A 20,711-nucleotide genomic window follows, 5' to 3' on the forward strand; every position below is an offset into this window, starting at 1 on the left:
TGACGAAGTCCTGGGGGAAGTTTGTTCCAGAGGGTGGAAGCCCCCACAGAGAAGGCCCTTTACCTGGGGGCCGCCAGCTGACATTGCTTGGCTGATGGCACCCTGAGGAGTCCCTCTCTGTGAGAGCGCACGGGTCGGTGGGAGGCAAATGGTGGCAGTAGGACTGCCATGGCCTTGAACTTCTCTGCAAAGTTTTGTTATGGCTAAGTCTACTTCACTCATGAAATCCCCTCTCCCAACTTCCCATGGTAAGATTGCGGCAGACCTGGATCCTGAAGGCACCAAGGTAGTATGGCTTCCAGGCCTTACAACATGACTATCAAAGCTATTTTTAGAGAAAGCAACATTATGCAAATACAATAGAAGAGGGAGATATAGGAAACAAAATTTATTATGGGCATGAAGTCAAATAAAAGAAAAGGGAAATATTGTTTTCTTGCAGATGTTTTATTATCCAAACTGGGTAATAAGGAGTGCTGTTTGCTGTCAGTTTATATTCTGGGGGCTTGTCTGTCATTGTTGGTGCTGTTTGCTTCCTTGGCAGTTTCTTGATTTATTGTTTACTCAATTGTTGGTCTTATGTTAACCTTGGAGTTAATCTATTCTAGGCTGATCTGATTGCTGATTGTTGGTGGAGAATTGCTTGGGTCTTTTTGTGCCTTTTTGGGCTGAGTCTCTTTTGCATATAGATGTTGTTAATGTTTATGTGTCTATTGATGGCTGATTTGTCAGAGTGCCAGGCTTCTAGAAGTTCTCTGGCATTTTTGGACTTGGTTTGGTCTAGGATGGTCACATTAGGAAAATGTGACCATCCTAGACCAAGTCATGTCCAAAATCCCAAGCACCTCTCCACCAGCAATCAGCACCCAGATCAGCATAGATTAACTCCAAGTTAACATCAGACCAACAATCAAGTAAACAATACCCCAATCAAGAAACTGCCAAAGAAGCCCACAGCGAACAGCCCAACCAAAGAATCTCTAAGACCACCTCCACCAACAGGCAAGCCAGCAGAATATAAACTGACAGTGAACGGCCCTCCTTACTAGCACTGATGATGTTACCTAGTTTTGGTAATGAAATGTCTGCAAGAAAACAAGCAAGCTCAGAGAGCACCAAAGACCCCTTGTGTCAACCCTGACCTACAAATATTCTCCTTTATTAGTACATTGCTAAATCTAGTTCCACCAATATTTTCATTTCATACCTTTCTGTTCTTGCAAACTAACTTGTACCATATCTACAGACCAGGAGTGGATTTCACTTACCTTTGCTACCGGTTCGCTTGTGCTCGCTCACTCGCTCACTTCACATGCGCAGATTGTATTTGGTGACATCTGGGTGGGTGAACGGAGCCTCCCCCTGCTGCTGCTACCGGTTCACCTGAACCGGGATGAACTGGTAGCAACTCACCACTGCCACAGACCAATGAGAACATTATTTTTTGTTTTTAAAAACTCATCTCTGTTTTCAGGATGTCATCAACTCCATCCTAATAATCAGTGCCTTCCTCTCAAGCCATTTCCTCTTCCTATATGTTTTTTCAGAATTCAATCATTCATTCTTTCTACATGATCAAACCATCTCAGTGTACTTTTTCAAGTTGACTACTCACTTTTACATTCATACATGCATCACCTATTCTTTCTTGACCTTTTTTATTTCACCATACGCTCTTTTTAAAGTAATCCTACTACATTCAACTTACTTTTTAAGTTTGTTCTGATTTATTCAACTTTTAGAATAGAATAGAATAGAATTTTTTATTGGCCAAGTGTGATTGGACACACAAGGAATTTGTCTTGGTGCATATGCTTTCAGTGTACATAAAAGAAAAGATATGTTCATCAAGGTACAACATTTACAACACAATTGATGGTCAATATATCAATATAAATCATAAGGATTGCCAGCAACAAAGTTACAGTCATACAGTCATAAGTGGAAAGAGATTGGTGATGGGAACGATGAGAAGATTAATAGTAGTGCAGATTTAGTAAATAGTTTGACAGTGTTGAGGGGATTATTTGTTTAGCAGAGTGATGGCCTTCGGGAAAAAACTGTTCTTGTGTCTAGTTGTTCTAGGTGTGCAGTGCTCTATAGCGTCGTTTTGAGGCTAGGAGATGAAACAGTTTATGTCTTGGATGTGAGGGATCTGTAAATATTTTCACGGCCCTCTTCTTGATTCGTGCAGTATACAGGTCCTCAATGGAAGGCAGGTTGGTAGCAATTATTTTTTCTGCAGTTCTAATTATCCTCTGAAGTCTGTGTCTTTCTTGTTGGGTTGCAGAACCGAACCAGACAGTTATAGAGGTGCAAATGACAGACTCAATAATTCCTCTGTAGAACTGAATCAGCAGCTCCTTGGGCAGTTTGAGCTTACTGAGGTGGCACAGAAAGAACATTCTTTGTTGTCCTTTTTTGATGATGTTTTTGAAGTTAGCTGTCCATTTTAGATCTTGCGATATGATAGAACCTAGAAATTTAAAGGTTTCTACTGTTGATACTGTGTTGTCTAGTATTGTGAGAGGTGGAAGTATGGAAGGGTTTCTCCTAAAGTCTACCACCATTTCTACGGTTTTGAGTGTGTTCAGTTCCAGATTGTTTTGGTTGCACCACAAGGCTAGTCATTCGATCTCTCGTCTATATGCGGATTCGTCATTGTCTCAAATGAGACCAATCACTGTTGTGTCATCTGCGAACTTCAGTAGCTTAACAGATGGATTGTTGGAGATGCAGTCATTGGTATACAGAGAGAAGAGAAGTGGGGAGAGCACACAGCCTTGGGGGGGCCCTGTGCTAATTGTACAGGTATCTGATATGATCTTGCTTAGTTTCACCTGCTGCTTCCTGTTTGTTAGGAAGCTTGTGATCCACTTACAAGTCTGTTCCAGTACCTGTAGCTGGTTTAGCTTAGTTAGAAGAATGTCTGGAATGATGGTATTGAATGCTGAACTAAAGTCTACAAAAAGGACCCTTGCATAGGTCTTTGGAGACTCAAGATGTTGTAGGATGTAGTGCAGAGCCATGTTAACAGCATCATCTGTTGATCTATTTGCTTGGTATGTAAATTGCAAGGGGTCTAACAGCAGATCCGTGATGGTTTTCATGTAGGAAAGCACTAGCCTTTTAGTTACCGAGAACAAATTAGGCAGGATCAAATAATTATGCACAGCCAGTTTCACTTCTTTTGATAAACATTTTTTTAACATACATGTATTATATGTATGTATGTAACATGAAACATGCATACATTATCAACAATTACAAATATCTATTTAGTAAGCATTTTATGAAGGCACACAAATAAACCTACCTGCTTTAATTTTTCACTGGTTATATATAACCTGCAATCTATTTTTATTGTTAAACAGAGCTATTTTAGACATTAATACATGGATTTTCAGATCCAAACTGTTCGTGGCTTCACACAAATGTTAAATAGGATTGTCTTACCGTGACTTATGATCACTAGAAAACAGCAAAAATTTAACATGTTCTGCATCTCTTTGCTATCATGTTTTTGTTGTTTGGTCCAGATGTGGCAAATCATTCAGGTTTTCAACCAACAATATAGAATTATCTGTATACATAACACATGCAATTCATATTCACATCCTAACCAATATGTCTGTAACATCACTACAAGTGTTTTTATACACTCATCCTCAAATATATTAGGTCCTGGAATATCATATACCCTTTCTTACTTTTGGAGAATGGCATGAATAGACCACACCGATGGCAGTCAACTGAAGCCACTAAATTATCAGTGTTATCTTGTGCTATTGGCTAGCATGGAATAAGATCTGTCTTATTTCATTCAATTAGGGGAAAGAAAAAGGAGCTCTTAGTCCTGGATCAACTTACTTACTTACTTTAATGCTTACACTAAGCATTAAAATTTAACCATCACCCTGGTATAAACCAGAAAAATGCTGTTTATTTCTCACACACAGTGTTGCTCTTTGACACAGAGTAGACAGCAACACTATAGTTGAATTGTATGACATCAGTGAGAAGTGGAACTCTCTTAGCCAATACATTATCTAGTTTTTCAATCCTATTTGCCTTTCTGAGATGCATGAAGAATAGGAATTGACTATTGAACAATACTGATGGAAGAAGCCAAATAGTATAAAACTGCATGTGTAAACTGAAATATTTTGTGAGTTACATGATGTTTTGCCTATCTTAATTACAAAGAAGACAATAACAACAATACAACAATTATGGTAGAGAAATTATAAATTAACAATGGCAACAGCATATAAAGAAAATTTGTATAAGATGTTTTATAGATGGCATATGCCACCAGAAAGATTAACTAAAATGTTTAAAGATAAATCAGCTAAATGTTGGAAATGTCATCAACTGTATCGGGATCATATTATCATATGTGGTGGTCATGTAAAGAAGCAAAGAACTATTGGGTTAAAATACAGATATGGTTAGAGGAAATGCTACAGTAATGTATAGGGTTAAGACCAGAGATATTCTTATTGGGAATACTACTGGAGAAATATAGTAAAGAAGATACATATTTGATTATTCACATAATAACAGCAGCTAGAATAGTAGTTGCAAAAAACTGGAAAGCAAACAAAATCCCGTCAGAAGGAGAGATAATAAAGAAAATTTTAGAATGTGCAGAAATGAATAGATTAACATTGAGAATAAAAGATAAAGAGAAATCTATGTATTTCAAGACATGGGAAAGTTTTTATGCTTGCTTAGAAAAGAAATATGAATAAAGATATAGAGATGAAGTGGATAAGGAAAAGACAAAGAAGAGAAAAGACAATAAAAAGAATAGAAACTCGGATGACGCCTAGGTAAATGGAAAAGGGGGAAGGCGGGAAAGAGAAAAAATGCTACTATAAAAGTGTACATAAATGATAAAATAGATGTAATTATTAAATAAAAAAGAATTTGAAATGAAGATGTATGTAAATACCGTATATACTCGAGTATAAGCCGAGTTTTTCAGCACGTTTTTTGTGCTGAAAAACGTCCCCTCGGCTTATACTCGAGTATATACGGCTTATACTCGAGTTTTTTTTTTTTTCGTTTTTTTCACATTATACCGGCCGGCGCGAACTTGGCGGGCTTTTGCTTTAGCGCGGGGAAGCCCTGCCGGTGCAGTGAGAGGGCGGGGCGGGGGAGCCGCCAGCCTTCTCGGCCGAGGGAGGGAGGGTTTCGCCGACCGGTAGGTGCCTCATTTCCCACCCTCGGCTTATACTCGAGTCCCCAGTTTACCCCAGTTTTTGGGGTAAAATTGGGGACCTCGGCTTATACTCGGATCGGCTTATATTCGAGTATATACGGTAGAAAAATGGGGCTGCTCGAATACTATTCTAGATTGAATTGAAAATGGAAAAACAAAGGAGTGGGAAAGGAGAGAGGAATAGAGAGCGGGAAGGAGGGGAGAAGAGAGAAAAGGAGAGAGAGGGATAGAAGAATAGGAGAGAGGGTTAGAAAGGGAAGAGGAAGGGAGGAGTGGGGGAAGGGGAGGGGAAGTAGAAGGGGAGGAGGGGAGAGGAGGAATGAAGAAAGTAGAAAGGGACAGAAGAAGGAAGAGGAGTGAACAAGAAGAGGAAAGTTTGTGGTAAAACAAAGAAGAGGAAATGATAAAAGAGCAGCCCTGAACAAATAAAAATGAAAGTCAAAGGATAAGATCAATGATCAATGATGGATAAGAGACTGTACATTTAAATAGGTTTATAAGAAATTATATATATATATATATATACCAACAATACATAGCAAAATTCTAAATAAAAGATATCCCTTTGTTTTTAATGCAAGAATCATACATATCACTGAAGGTTTTTAAGACTGGTCTCCTGCTTGAGCAGGGAGTTGGACTAGAAGATCTCCAAGGTCCCTTCCAACTCTTTTATCTTGTTAGTCTGTTATTTAATGTAGAAGTTTTTAGTTTCATTTCAACTCCACAGGTGTAAAATATGTCAGTTTACATTCCTTATTTTATGAGCTGAGGAGAAACAGCAGTAGTAATTATACAATAGTCCTCTAGTTTGAGAACAGAATACATCCATAATCCAGTTTTTCAAACTCACCTAGGATAGTTATGCCACTCTCCTTTAACCAGCTGCATAATTCCATGAAGGAGCAATTGCAGAACCAGGGATTCTCACCTAAGCCCAGGCTTCTCAGATTAGGCAAGTCCCTGATTGTACTCGTATCAATGAACATCAAGCTGCAGCGGCTCACATCTAGATGCCTCAACCAGGTATTGTTAGCAAAAGAGTCCTTCTCAATCTCCATCAGGCTGGGATTGTCTGAGAGTTTTAGCACCACCAGACTGCTGAGTTGTGAAAAGGTGCCAAACGTTACCTGTGTGAGGTTGTTAAAGCTGAGGTCTAAGTAGATAAGCTTGATCATGCTGTCAAAAGTGAAATCCAGGTCCTTACCTAAAGTGTTGCTGTTGCAATCTAGGTAGACTAAGTCACTGAGAAAATGCAACTCTAATGAGGGCAAGTAGCTGAGTTTGTTTTGAGCCAGAACCAGCTGTCTGGTATCCAGTGGAATTGTAATTGGGAACTTTTCCAGCAGTTTCCCTGTGCAATTGACAGATAGGTATTTGCATGTACATTCCTTGGGACAGTTTATGCTTCCTACTGTCCAGCTGATTCTACTCAGGAGCACCACCATCCATACATTCTTGGAACTGAGAGAAAGGGGCATGATGTGCCATTGCTCTTCCTTCTTTGGATCCTGAAGATCTGGGCCAGGAGCCATGGATTTTCAAGACTTATCCTGAGTGGAGCTGTGGCTGGCTGTTCTTCCTGACACTCTCTGCTCATCAAGAGCCCTGGCAAATGATTAAACAAGGAGAGAGCTTCTTTTCTTAAAAGTGCAAAACAGCTACTTGCTGTTAGAAGATCTCCATGTCATGTTGCCTGCCAGTTGACACCTTTATGTCAGCTCCAGGTAAGTTCATTGGTTCTTGGCACAGTTTGCATACAGTGAAAGGCATATGTGTACAAGTAGCTTAATTATATGCCAACTTTCTGTTTCCAGAGAAATCAGGTAAATTCTAAGAAGGACCAAAGTCTGAGGGCAGGTATCCCTTATGTGAAGGAGCATAATTTACATATGCTCATTCATTAAAAACATGAATTCTATTCACCTTTCTACTCCATGCAAAAGAGAAATAAAATAAATTGCTGGTACCTATCATCACCCATTTTGTGTGCTTCATATTGTAGACACTTCTGTAGTTTATTAGGAGACGAGGAGCTGAGAAATATTTCCTTTTGACAGACCTGTTAGAACCAGCAGCTAAGAGGTAGAAGGAGGAAAGAATTACAGCAATTGTGGAAATAGATCAGTTACAAGCTTTTGCAGTCTCTATATTTTAAAAAATAATAATTTTACATTAGTTTTAAATATGCTGCAGGGAAGCCCAGAATTATGGGATAAGCTCTCAGCAGGACCCAAGTGAGTTCACAGAGGTCCAAATCTAGTTTAGATCTGGTGCAGAATCTTCCAGTGAGATTACTCAAATACTCACTGAAGACATGGAGCTTATTTCTAATGTTACAATGATGTTTTGTATTAACATGAAAACTGATAATTTGAAAATTGTGAGAGTGATGGAGGTTCCCTGCCCCAATTATATACACCTTGAAATATTTGGAAATTATACCAAAGGTGCTTTTTCAAGAGCAACTGGACTGTCTGGTTTTTCTTCTCATCCAAGAAGCTTCTTCAGCTCTGAAAGTCCAGTTACTTCTTGAAAAAGTACCTCTGGGACAACCATGACTTGGCTGATTGAGAATCTCCATAGACATTTGGAAATTATGTAGTAGGGGAAGGAAAAACATGAATGAAAAATATGAGCACGTGGAACATTCAGATTCTCTAAACACAGAATTTTAGATGAGAGACTCTTTCAAGATAGACTAAAAGGAAAGATTTCAATTTTAAGTAAACTTCAACTAGAAAATGTATCTATTATTTTTTTTTACAAATTAAACATTGTTTAACCCTAACCCTAACCCTAATGGAAGCCTTGATTTGACATAAAAACACAACTAGGAATACATCACCGCAAAAAGCATTCATCAAGCAGATAACGACCCTGACTCTCAGAATTATTTTCAATTTTATTCTGGGAGACAGACATGCTTATTAGCTTCTCTATCTAAAACAGATCAGTTTAAAACAGCTCTTGCTCCTGCTGGTCAATAGATTGCGAATGAGACTCCCATCGTGTCCCTACCTTGAAGCCTTGATCAATGAAGAGAATTGATCAACAGAGCATCCAGGAACAAATCCCTAGAGGGCCTGGAGTGCTGGAGGCCAGAATTCCCCGGCGAGTGATCCCTGGGTGGAGTGCTTGATTTCTGGAGCACTTAATTCCAGTTAGTAACCCAGAGTGCTGGAGCCCCTGATTCCCCAGTGTGAAGCCCCTGATATCGATCCTGATCCCAGCGTGTAAAATAGATTGCCGGATCATCTTCCCCGGAGCCCTGAAACTCCTGATCCTAATCCTGATCCCAGCGTGTGAGAGAGATCCCCAATGTGAGAGTAAAATCCTGAGCATGTGAGAGAAATCCCAGCGGGTGAGAGAGATCCCCAGTGTGTGAGAGCGATCGCCAGATCATTGGATCATCTTCCCACTGCAAAATCAAGGCAGAGCTTCATCCCCAGCATTAAGGCAAGGCTTCTGCAACAAAAATACCTGCTACCCCTGATCAAAAGTTCTCAGCTACCTCAAAAATTCCACTAATATCCTCTACCTCACTAGGAAACAATCTGGCTAGAAATTCAAATAAATAAACTCCAAAAGCCAAAACAAAAAACATTTCATTATTGACCCAAACGCCATTAAAACAAAATACAAACCACGTGGCTTTAAAGAAAAACAAAGGAGAGATCCCAGCATGTGTGAGAGCGATCGCCAGATCATTGGATCATCTTCCCACCGCAAAATCAAGGCAGACCTTCATCCCCAGCACCAAGGCAAGGCTTCTGCTACAAAAATATGTGATACCCCTGACACTGACTCACTGATTTCTGATCTATTGATTAATGTAATGGATTGATAGTACTTGATTAATTGTCCAGTAAACTAATATATTAGTTTAACTGATAAGTGTAACTTTAATTACTGATTTATTATATAACTGTAATTACTGTGATTAGTGCAGCATTGATTAATTGACTATCATATTGAAAAATTAGTGTTATTGATTAGTGTGGCATTGATTATCAGCAAATAAATATAACAAATAAATAAATTACCAGGAAGAAATCTATCTAGAAATTCAAACAAAATCAAAAATTTAATTAATTATTCAACTGGTCAAGTAATACTAATTAATCACACACTGATTGTCAATAAATTTGTTGATTGATTAATTAATTTACTAAACATTGATTTATTATTGACATTACTTAATTAATTCATAATTATTTGATTGATTGATTTATTATCGACATTGATTAATTAATTTGTTTACTGATTAATTACTTGCTAGATATTGATTTATTATTGATATTGACTGTTGAGTTCACGAAATAAGGAGGCAGAAGACAGGACTTCAGGAACAACAGCTGTTAAGTTTATTGTGAGAACCCAGAAACTGGAACAGGAGAACAGTCCTCCTTATATAGCATTTGGGCTGAGGCACCAGCCAATTAGAAACGTGCTTTTTCCCGCCCAAATTTCCCACCAAGAATTCAAATACATAACATTGACTAATTAATTTTTTTAAACATTGACTGATCATTGACCATGCCAGGCAAAAACTTCAAAAAATCCACCACCAAACACCCACAAACAAAAGATATCACTATCAACGACGTCACCGACTCCAGCACATGCTATAAATATAATGAATCTATCAACAAATATGATGAATTCAAGAAATGCCATTTATGTACGAAATATGCCTGAAAATAAACAAACAGCCAATTTCCTACAAGCATATCCTACATTTCTCCACCTATATCCATCTTGTTTGCCAAAATTCGACAACTTAATTGTCATGTCTGATAGGGTCCATACAACTATAGAAACAACCAGCAAACAACCATAGACTCCATTGAAACAAGTTTAGAAACATGTATATTAGCATGTTTAGAATCACAAATTTACATATCTTGAAAAAAAATACAGCACAGAAAAATGAAAACTCAATAGATCAAAATCCTGTCCCAATTCAACAAACATTACCTCAACCACAACCAAAACCACAAATATTTATTTATTTATTTATTTTGTCACAACAATATATAGGAAGAAGAAAAGAAAAAACAAAAACAAAAAAACAATAGGACAGGAACGGTAGGCACGTTTGTGCACTTATGCACGCCCCTTATGGTCCTCTTAGGAATGGGGTGAGGTCAATAGTAGAAAGTTTTTGGTTAAAGCTTTTAGGATTATGAGAAGAGACCACAGAGTCAGGTAAAGTATTCCAAGCACTGATGATTCTGTTACAGAAGTCATATTTTCTGCAATCTAGATTAAAGCAGTTGACATTAAGTTTAAATCTATTGGTTGCTCTTGTATTATTGCAATTAAAGCTGAAGTAGTCTTTGACAGGAAGGACATTACAATAGATGATTCTATGAGTTAAACTTAGGTCTTGTCGAAGGCGACGGAGTTCCAAGTTTTCTAAGCCTAGGATTTCAAGTCTGGTGGGATAAGGTATTTTGTTGTTTTCAGAGGAATGGAGAACTCTTCTTGTAAAATATTTCTGGACACGTTCAATTGTATTGATGTCAGAGATGTGGTGAGGGTTCCAAACAGGTGAGCTGTATTCTAGAATTGGTCTAGCAAATGTTTTATATGCTCTGGTTAGTAGTGTAGTGTTTTTGGAAAAGAAGCTACGCAAGATTAGGTTTACAACTCTTAGAGCCTTTTTTGCTATATAGTTGCAGTGGGCTTTGGCACTGAGATCATTTGACATGAAAACTCCAAGGTCTTTAACGGGATGGGGGTCATCTGTGAGGTAATGTCCATCAAGCGAGTACTTAGTGTTTGGGTTCTTTTTTCCTATATGTAAGACTGAGCATTTGCTGGTTGAGATTTGGAGTTGCCAAGTTTTAGACCAAGCGGTTAGATGATCAAGGTCTTTTTGAATGATAGATGTATTATCAGTTGTGTTAAATAGTTTGACATCGTCAGCAAAGAGAACACAATTACTTGAGATATGGTCACAAAGATCATTAATGTATAGTATGAAGAGTGTTGGTCCAAGGACGCTGCCTTGAGGAACGCCACTCTTGACAGGAACAGGATTTGATAGAGCATTGCCAATTTTGACCACTTGTTGTCTGTTAGACAGAAAAGCAGATTTATGTGTCGACTGGCGGCCCCCAGGGGGAGGGCCTTCTCTGTGGGAGCTCCGACCCTGTGGAACGAACTTCCCCTCGGACTTCGACAATTACCTGACCTTAGGACCTTTCGCCGCGAACTTAAAACTTATTTATTTCGTATGGCTGGACTAGCCTGATTTTTATTTTTATTGGATGGGTTTTTAAAATTTTGTGATTTTACGGGGGAGTACGTTTTTTAACATTTTGGGCATTTAAATTAGTTTTTTAAGGGATGTTTTTAATTATTGTGTGTATTTATATTTTATCTGCCTGTTCACCGCCCTGAGTCCTTCGGGAGAAGGGCGGTATACAAATTAAAATATTATTATTATTATTATTATTATGTAGATTGCATCTATTGTTTTGCCTTGATCGAGATTTGTAGTCCATATGTTTTTACAGTGGAGAAGTTGTAAGTTGCATGATAATTTTTTCCTGAAACCAAATTGTTTATTGGAGAGTAGGTTGTTTGCTTCTAAGTGTGAGGTAATGGATTGGTTGATGATTGATTCCATGACTTTGCAGGTGACGCAGCATAGAGAGATTGGTCTATATCTGCCAACCAACCAAACAACATCTCTATACTCATCAAAGATACCATTGAGCGAGAACAAACACATCAAAATGTTATCTTATTTGGATTAGATGACACAAATGAACCTGATATCACAAAGGTTCATAACATCATTACCAACCATAATACACCAACCATCTCCCCTGACAAAATCATCAAAGTCTCCAGAGATGGACCAGAATACAAGAACAGAGATGGCTCAGTGGCCCCATGATTCTGTAGAGTCATTTGCAAAATGAGGCAAGCAAATGAAAGTTCATTTATACTATAAATTCAATTGCCAGATCCAACTCCAACCATAGCAAACTTCGATCACGGCCTAACCTATCCTTACTACAACCGCTCCCGTGAACTCCTCACATAACTCAAAAGATGCCAAGACCAAGACAAATCTAACCTATACATCGCGCTGACTGCATAAAAAGTAAAACCTACAATCAATCACCCAACATTCAACCCTCTATCACCCAAAACATCCAACCCTCCATCATCCAGAACATCCAAACATCCTTCATCCAAAACTAGGTACACACAACCCTTATTTCCTCAATACCAACCACTACTGACCTTAAATGCAAACTAATAAACGCAAGAAGCATCATAAACAAAATGCCTGAACTACTCCTCTTATTAAATACTGCTAAATTTCACGTTATATTTGTCTGTGAAACATGGCTAAACTCATCCCTCCCTGACTCCATTATCACAGTAAGAGAATATCACGTTTACTGGTCTGATCACAAAACCCGCAGAGGTGATGGAGTAGCTATCTTCTACAAAAAGTCACTAAGCCTAAAAAATATTCAAGTTGCACATGAACTCGCTCTTCCGGAAACTAGAATCTGTGAACTGTCCTTAAACACCACACTTCGCTTTTTACTATGTTACAGAGCCCCCGACTATGACATTGCACATGTGAACAAGTTAACCACTCTACTAACATGGGTAGCATCTTGCATACCCTCTCATCTTTCTGGGTGACCTCAACCTACAACGATCTAACACAAATAGATTTCACAGAAGATAACATTGAAAAGGCACTACATAGACTAAAACCATTTCTACCTATTGGGCCTGATGGCCTATGTGCAACTTCCTAAAAAAAGCTTTTCACTGCTATAGCAGAACCCCTAAACATAATCTTTGAAAAAGCTTTCAGAACCAGCTCCCTCTCAACCTGTGGTCACTAGCCATGGTCATCCCTATCTTCAAAAAGGGAGACCCCAGCCTAGTTGAAAATTACAGACCAATCTCTATTCTGCGTCACCTGCAAAGTCATGGAATCAATCATCAGCCAATCCATTACCTTCCATCTAGAAACAAACAACCTACTCTCTAATAAACAATTTGGTTTCAGAAAAAAATTATTCTTTAATCTACAACTTCTACACTGCAAAAACATATGGACTACAAATCTTGATCTGGAGAAAGCAATAGATGCAATTTACATAGATGTCTATAAAGCCTTTGATTCAGTGGTACATGACAAACTACTTCTAAAATTAAAATCCTATGGCCTCTCCGGACCCCTCCATAATTGAATAACTGCGTTCCTGACAAACAGACAAATGGTCAAAATAGGAAGTGCCCTATCAAAACCTGCACCTGTTAATAGCGGTGTCCCCCAAGGCAGTGTTCTAGGACCAACATTCTTCATACTATACATAAATGATCTTTGTGATCATATTATAAGTAACTGTGTTCTCTTCACCGATGATGTAAAACTATTTAACATCACCACCAATGCTGCTACCCTTCAAAAAGACCTTGACTTTGTGTGGGAATGGTCAAAAAATTGGCAACTCCAAATCTCAACCAACAAATGCTCTGTCTTACACATTGGCAAAAAGAATCAGACTACAAAATGCAAGCTGAGTGGACACTTATTTATTTATTTATTTATTTATTACATACATACTTATGCTTATATATATGCCTATATATTATATAGTTACGTTCATGCTTATGCTTATATATACTGTTGTGACAAAATAAATAAATAAAATAAAATAAATAAACTTTGTAGATGACCCTCACTCTGTCAAGGACCTTGGAGTACTCATATCAAATGATCTAAGTGCCAAAGCCCATTGTAACAACCTCACCAAAAAGGCATCAAGGGTTGTAAACGTAATCTTGTGTAGCTTTTTCTCTGGTAATATAACACTACTAACCAGAGAATAGAATAGAATAGAATTTTTTATTAGCCAAGTGTGATTGGACACACAAGTAATTTGTCTTGGTGCATATGCTCTCAGTGTACATAAAAAAAAGATACCTTCATCAAGATACAACACTTGTTGGGTACAAATTTAACACTTAATGATACAACACTTAATGATAGTCATAGGCTACAAATAAGCAATCAAGAAACAATCAATATCAGTATAAATCGTAAGGATACAAGCAACAAAGTTACAGTCATAAGTGGAAGTTGATGGGTGATGGGAACGATGAGAAGATTAATAGTAGTGCAGATTTAATAAGTAGACAGTGTTGAGGGAATTATTTGTTTAGCAGAGTGATGGCGTTTGGGAAAAAACTGTTCTTGGGTCTAGTTGTTCTGGTATGCAGTGGTCTATAGCGTCGTTTTGAGGGTAGGAGTTGAAACAGTTTATTTATTTATTTATTTATTTATTTTTCAGATTTATATACCGCCCTATCTCCCTAAGGACTCAGGGCGGTTCACAGGCAATTAAAAGCAAACATATAAATACAATTTAAAATAACACATAAAAAACTTATTCAATAGCCAGATTATTAAAACAATATAAATACTAAAAACCCCATTAAAACCAATAAATTTAAAAAACTAACCCAGCCCCGCGCAAATAAATAGGTGTGTTTTGAGCTCGCGACGAAAGGTTCGGAGGTCCGGAAGTTGATGAAGTCCTGGAGGGAGTTCGTTCCAGAGGGTGGGAGCCCCCACAGAGAAGGCCCTTCCCCTGGGCGTCACCAGACGGCACTGCCTAGCCGACGGCACCCTGAGGAGTCCCTCTCTGTGGGAGCGGACGGGTCGGTGAGAGGTATTCGGTAGCAGCAGGCGGTCCCGTAAGTAGCCCGGCCCTATGCCATGGAGCGCTTTAAAGATTGTCACCAAAACCTTGAAGCGCACCCGGAAGGCCACAGGTAGCCAGTGCAGTCTGCGCAGGATAGGTGTCACGCGGGAGCCACGAGGGGCTCCCTCTATCACCCGCGCAGCCGCATTCTGGACTAACTGGAGCCTCCGGATGCCCCTCAAGGGGAGCCCCATGTAGAGAGCATTGCAGTAATCCAGACGAGACGTCACGAGGTTTATGTCCTGGATGTGAGGGATCTGTAAATATTTTCACAGCCCTCTTTTTGATTCATGCAGTATACAGGTCCTCAATGGAAGGCACGTTGGTAGCAATTTTTTTTTCTGCAGTTCTAATTATCATCTGAAGTCTGTGTCTGTCTTGTTGGGTTGCAGAACCAAACCAGACAGTTATAGGGGTGCAGATGACAGACTCAATAATTCCTTTGTAGAACTGGATCAGCAGCTCCTTGGGCAGTTTGAATTTTCTGAGTTGGTGCAGAAAGAACATTCTTTGTTGTCCTTTTTTGATGATGTTTTTGATGTTAGCTGTCCATTTTAGATCTTGCAATATGGTAGAACCTAGAAATTTGAAGGTTTCTACTGTTGATACTGTGTTGTCTAATATTGTGGGGGTGGAAGTATGGAAGGGTTTCTCCTAAAGTCTACCACCATTTCTACAGTTTTGAGTATGTTCAGTTCCAGATTGTTCCGGTTGCACCACGAGGCTAGTTGTTCAATCTCCCATCTGTATGCGGATTCATCATTGTCTTGAATGAGACCGATCTGTCAGATGTGCCTCCTTTCAAAACTCAAGAAAGAAAAACCCAAACTCCATTGTTTGTAGAGAAAGGCATCTTTCACTGAGAATGAACTGATTGCAACGAAGTAAAGCAAGTTCTGAATAATAGATATGTCTTACACATACATGTTCCCACATAAATCCTTCCTCCCTCCAAAGGTCAGACAGTTGTGTCCAATCCACTTCTCCCTCAGGCGTCATCTTCAGATGGTTTCATTTCTCTGCTATGCATGAACCGTTGGCTGTGAAGGTTATCAGCCCGCTTCTTAGATTTTGAATTTGAATAAGTTTCATTTCTGCATTAACCCCTTCCCCCCACCTATGGCAGCTGAATCAGCTGGCCCATAATTAAAGATACATTACCCCTTTCCAATGCCTAGCACTAAAGACAGCAATAAAACAATTAACTGAGCAATAAACCAATAAAAGCATGCGGAGGCTGACACCGATCACTGTTGTGTCATCTGAGAACTTCAGTAGTTTAACAGATGGACTGTTAGAGATGCAGTCATTGGTATATAGAGAGAAGAGAAGTGGGGAGAATACACAGCCTTGGGGAGGCCCTGTGCTGATTGTACAGGTATCTGATGTGATTCTGCTTAGCTTCACCGGCTGCTTCTGTTAGGAAGCTTGTGATCCACTTACAAGTGTGTTCAGGTACCTGTAGCTGGTTTAGCTTAGTTAGAAGAGTGTCTGGAATGATGGTATTGAATGCTGAACTAAAGTCTACAAAGAGGACCCTTCCATAAGTCTTTGGAGATTCAAGATGTTGTAGGATGTAGTGCAGAGCCATATTAACAGCATCATCTGTTGATCTATTTGCTCGGTATGCAAATTGCAAGGGGTCTAACAGCAGATCTGTGATGGTTTTCAGGTGGGACAGCACTAGCCTTTCAAAGGTTTTCATGACTGCAGATGTTAGAGCAACTGGTCTATAGTCATTCAGTTCCTTGATGGTGGGCTTCTTCAGCACTGGGATGATAGTAGAGTGTTTGAAGCAAGAAGGAACGTAGCACATCTCTAGTGATTTATTGAAGATATGGGTGAAAATAGGGGCCAATTGGTCAGCACAGACTTTTAAGCAAGAAGGAGTTATCTTGTCTGGGCCTGGAGCTTTTCCTGGCTTTTGTCTGTGAAATAGGTCTTTCACTTCCTTTTCTGTGATCACTAGGGGTTGTGAACCCAATGGGATGGGGTCAGTTGTAGGAGGCTTGATTTTTGTTGGTGTGTCTGAGATGGGGGTTGGGGAAATAGGTGGCTGTAGATTCCTTTCAAACCTGCAGTAAAACAAGTTCAGGTCATCTGCCAGTTGTTGATTTTCTTCAGCCTGGGAAGGAGGTTTGCCATAGCTGGTGATATTTTTATGAGTTTTCCACATGTTTGCTGGTTTATTTGTTGAGAACTGATTCTTTAGCTTTTCAGATTCTTTTTGCTGCTCTGATCTCCCTTGATCCTGATCCCCTGATCATTTCTGGCCTGATTGTAGAGCATTTTATCACCTTTTCTGTAAACTTCCTCTATGGAATGACATAGCTGTTTAAGTTTAGCTGTGAACCAAGGTTTGTTGTTACTGTATATTCGCAAGCTCCTTGTCGGTACACATAGGTCTTCACAGAAGCTGGCATATGATGTTACAGTATCTGTGAATTCATCCAGGTCTGCAGAGGTATCTTCAAAAATATTCCAATCAGTGCAGTCAAAACAAGACTGTAGGTTTAATTTTGCCTCCTCAATCCTGGTCTTCATTGATTTAATTGTTGTTTTTTTGGTTTTAAGTCTTTGCCTGTAAGCAGGTACAAGGTGAATCATGCAATGATCAGAGTGTCCTACAGCTGCTCATGGTAAAGACCGATAAGCATCTTTTAGTGTTGTGTAGCAATGGTCTAAAGTATTCTTGCCTCTAGTGGGACAATTGACATGCTGAAAGTATTTTTGTAGCTCTTTTCTTAAGTTTGCCTTGTTTAGAGCTCCCAAAATAATGGCCAGTGAATCGGGGTATTTGGCTTCAGCCTCCATGATTTGGTCAGCTAGAGTTCGTAATGCCTTGCTTACACAGGCTTGTGGTGGGACATAAACAGCAATTAGAAAAAATGAGGAAAATTCACGAGGTGAATAGCATAGTTTGCAGTTGATAATTATACATACAAAACATTTGCTAGACCAATTCTCGAATACAGTTCATTTGTCTGGAACCTGCTCTGTATATTGGACATTAATACAATTGAATGTGTCCAGAAATATTTCACAAGAAGAGTCCTCCACTCCTCTGATCGCAACAAGCAGACTTGAAAAAACAACCTTATGCCAGCAGACTTGAAATTTTGGGCTTAGAAAATTTAGAACTACTCCACCTTCAGTATGACCTAAGCATAGCTCATAAAATCATCTGCTACAATGTCCTACCTGTCAACAACTACTTCAGTTTCAATACACGAGCACACCATACAAACTTAAAGTGAACCACTCCAAACTCAATTGCAGAAAATACAACTTCAGCAACAGAGTGGTCAGTGCCTGGAATGCACTACCTGACTGTGGTTTCATCCCAAACCCCCTAAAATTTTAACCTTAGACTGGCTACTGTTGACCTCATCCCATTCCTAAGAGGTCTGTAAGGGGCGTGCATAAGAGCAGCAATGTGCCTACTGTCCCTGTCCTAATGTTTCCTTTAATTGTATTCATTTAAATATTCAATTCGTGCTTATACATATATGTTATTTAATACGTACTTGACAAAATAAATAAATAAAAAACATATGATATATGCGTTTTATCAAAAAACCCATAGTAATAAAACTCTGAATATTATTTTTCTCTTCCCAACTATAATATAGTATAATTTTTCGGTCCCCAACTTCCTTCAGTAAAAAAGCAAAGGGCTCTTACTCACAAAACTTTATTTCTTGCTCCAGATGCTGTACTTTTTTTTTTTTTTTTTTACAAAACATAGCCCTTTTATTCAAACTTTATTTGCATTAAAATAGTTCCTCCATTTTATACTAATCAGTTTTACATTGATCAGAGAATTTTGTGTATGTGCATAAAAATGTAGGAGTGGATTTCTGGAAGATATTCTTATGCTGCTGCTTTTTAAAAAACATTATAACAGTTTACAAGCTTCATAATATGTTACTGGGATTTTTTTTACACCTGTCTAATCAGTATCACATTTGGATCTTTGCTAGCAACTGTAATCTATTTCACATGAAGCAAATTTGATGGCAATGGAATGGAAACTTTAAATTTTATTTGAAAGATTATGTGTGAAAGTTATATTGGTATGTTAAAATTATTGTCAGCTTATAATACACAACTGCTGCTTTGCTATTTAACAGAAAGTGGTGATATCTGTAGCGTATTCCTGAAAAGGCAATACTGATAAATAGGGTTACCTGAAAAAAAAACCCATTTCTTTATTAAGATTCGGCTAAAACCATATTGACAATAGGATTATTAAAATCATTACTTATTTCAGCTATTATTGGCAAGCCTCTGAAACTAATATGTGAGACTGATTGCCTGAACCATTGTTTCACCAAGGCTGATCAAAAGGGTGTTAATGCACAATCATTACATGATTAAGGACTTTTCTGCTATTTTGCTCTGTAAACCAGATTTAAGAAATCCCTTTCTGGATTTCAACCCCTTCTTTCACTTTAGCCACAGAGTTGCCTATACGTTTTGTCTGGGCTATATGGTAACAGATCACCAATTGGAGGGATTTCCTAGCGTCTTCCCTCCTTCCACCCCTTTGAAAGTAAGTTATTACTTTATCTTTATCTTTATCTTTGATGGGCATGACTTTTGAGGAATGGTGAAGATACCCCCAACAACTGTTTTACAGTACTTTCTGTCACCTGAGCTAAAAGGGAAATTGGTCAATTTTCTATAATTTCAACTAAGAATAAAAAAAGACAAAGAGGTTCCACTTTACTTTTTGTTTACAGCAGACAAAATACAAAGGTCCAGTCTTTCATGGCTGCAGGCAGGTAGTAAAGATATGGAATGAATTACAGCTGGTTTTTTTGCACCACATGTGGTAGCAGTCTTAGAGGAAGCATGCTTAGAGTACAGAGAAAGTTCTTGTTCCTATTTGGCAGATTTCCTCCAAGCCTGCAGGCCCTATGCTCTGTCAAAGTCAGTGCTTCATGACTAAGTGACTAACCTAGTGTTTCTCAATTTTGGCAAGCATAAAATGGCTAGACGTCAATTCGCAGAATTCATCCATTTTAAAGGTACCAAGGTTAAGAAACATGGACTAAACTCTGACTCTTCAAGCGAGCTTGTTGCCTCCTTATTGGTAACCACTGAACAAGAAAAGCTTTAGCTTTGTGTGCTCAGTGGAGAGAGGATTTAAATTCCACAGGGTCCTCTTCTGCTGTTGGAAGGATATATGATTTCTTACTTTATGTTCCTGATTCCCACATTCTTTCCCCCCCTTCTTTTTAAAGTTTTTTATTTTTTTACAAACATATCAAATCAATGGGTGAACAGCGTGGCACCTAGATGTCATATATTCTAATACAAATAAAACTAGTAAAATTAATCATAATTATTACATTCAATCAACTTATATATTTCTAATAATGATATGCAATTATAATAAATTGCAATCTGTCATTATTCAATTATTTCATGTTTTCTCTTATTACTTTTGTTTTATTATATAAAAGGGTATACACTAATTTTCCCCCTTCTCTTATTTCTATCACTTATTCTAACTTTTAATCGTATCACTTTTTACTAAAAAAACATTTTCTTTCTATCCTACTTAACTTCTAATCATGTCACCTACCTAAAGAAAAAGAAAACAAAGAGAGCAAAAAGGAAAAGGAAATAAAAAAAACAATAGAAGAAAAATCTATCCATCACCCCTTGCTCACTTCAATACTTTAATTGCTATGCTTTTTTAAAACTTGCCTCCCAAA

General features: G+C 38.4%; 1 protein-coding gene across 1 annotated transcript; it reads right to left on the reverse strand.

Moving 5' to 3' along the window:
• Nucleotides 1-1,972: 1,972 nt before the first annotated feature.
• On the reverse strand, nucleotides 1,973-6,762 carry LOC131195003 (leucine-rich repeat-containing protein 52-like; the record flags this gene model as incomplete). The annotated part of the gene is made up of 2 exons (XM_058176625.1): nucleotides 6,119-6,762; nucleotides 1,973-1,985 (listed from the first exon to the last, which is right to left on the reverse strand). Coding segments are annotated over exons 1-2 (657 nt in total), but the record flags the coding sequence as incomplete, so codon positions are not given.
• Between the last annotated feature and the right edge of the window lie 13,949 nt (nucleotides 6,763-20,711).

This window comes from Ahaetulla prasina, chromosome 3, assembly GCF_028640845.1.
Source record: "Ahaetulla prasina isolate Xishuangbanna chromosome 3, ASM2864084v1, whole genome shotgun sequence".
NCBI classification, from domain to species: Eukaryota; Metazoa; Chordata; class Lepidosauria; order Squamata; family Colubridae; genus Ahaetulla; species Ahaetulla prasina.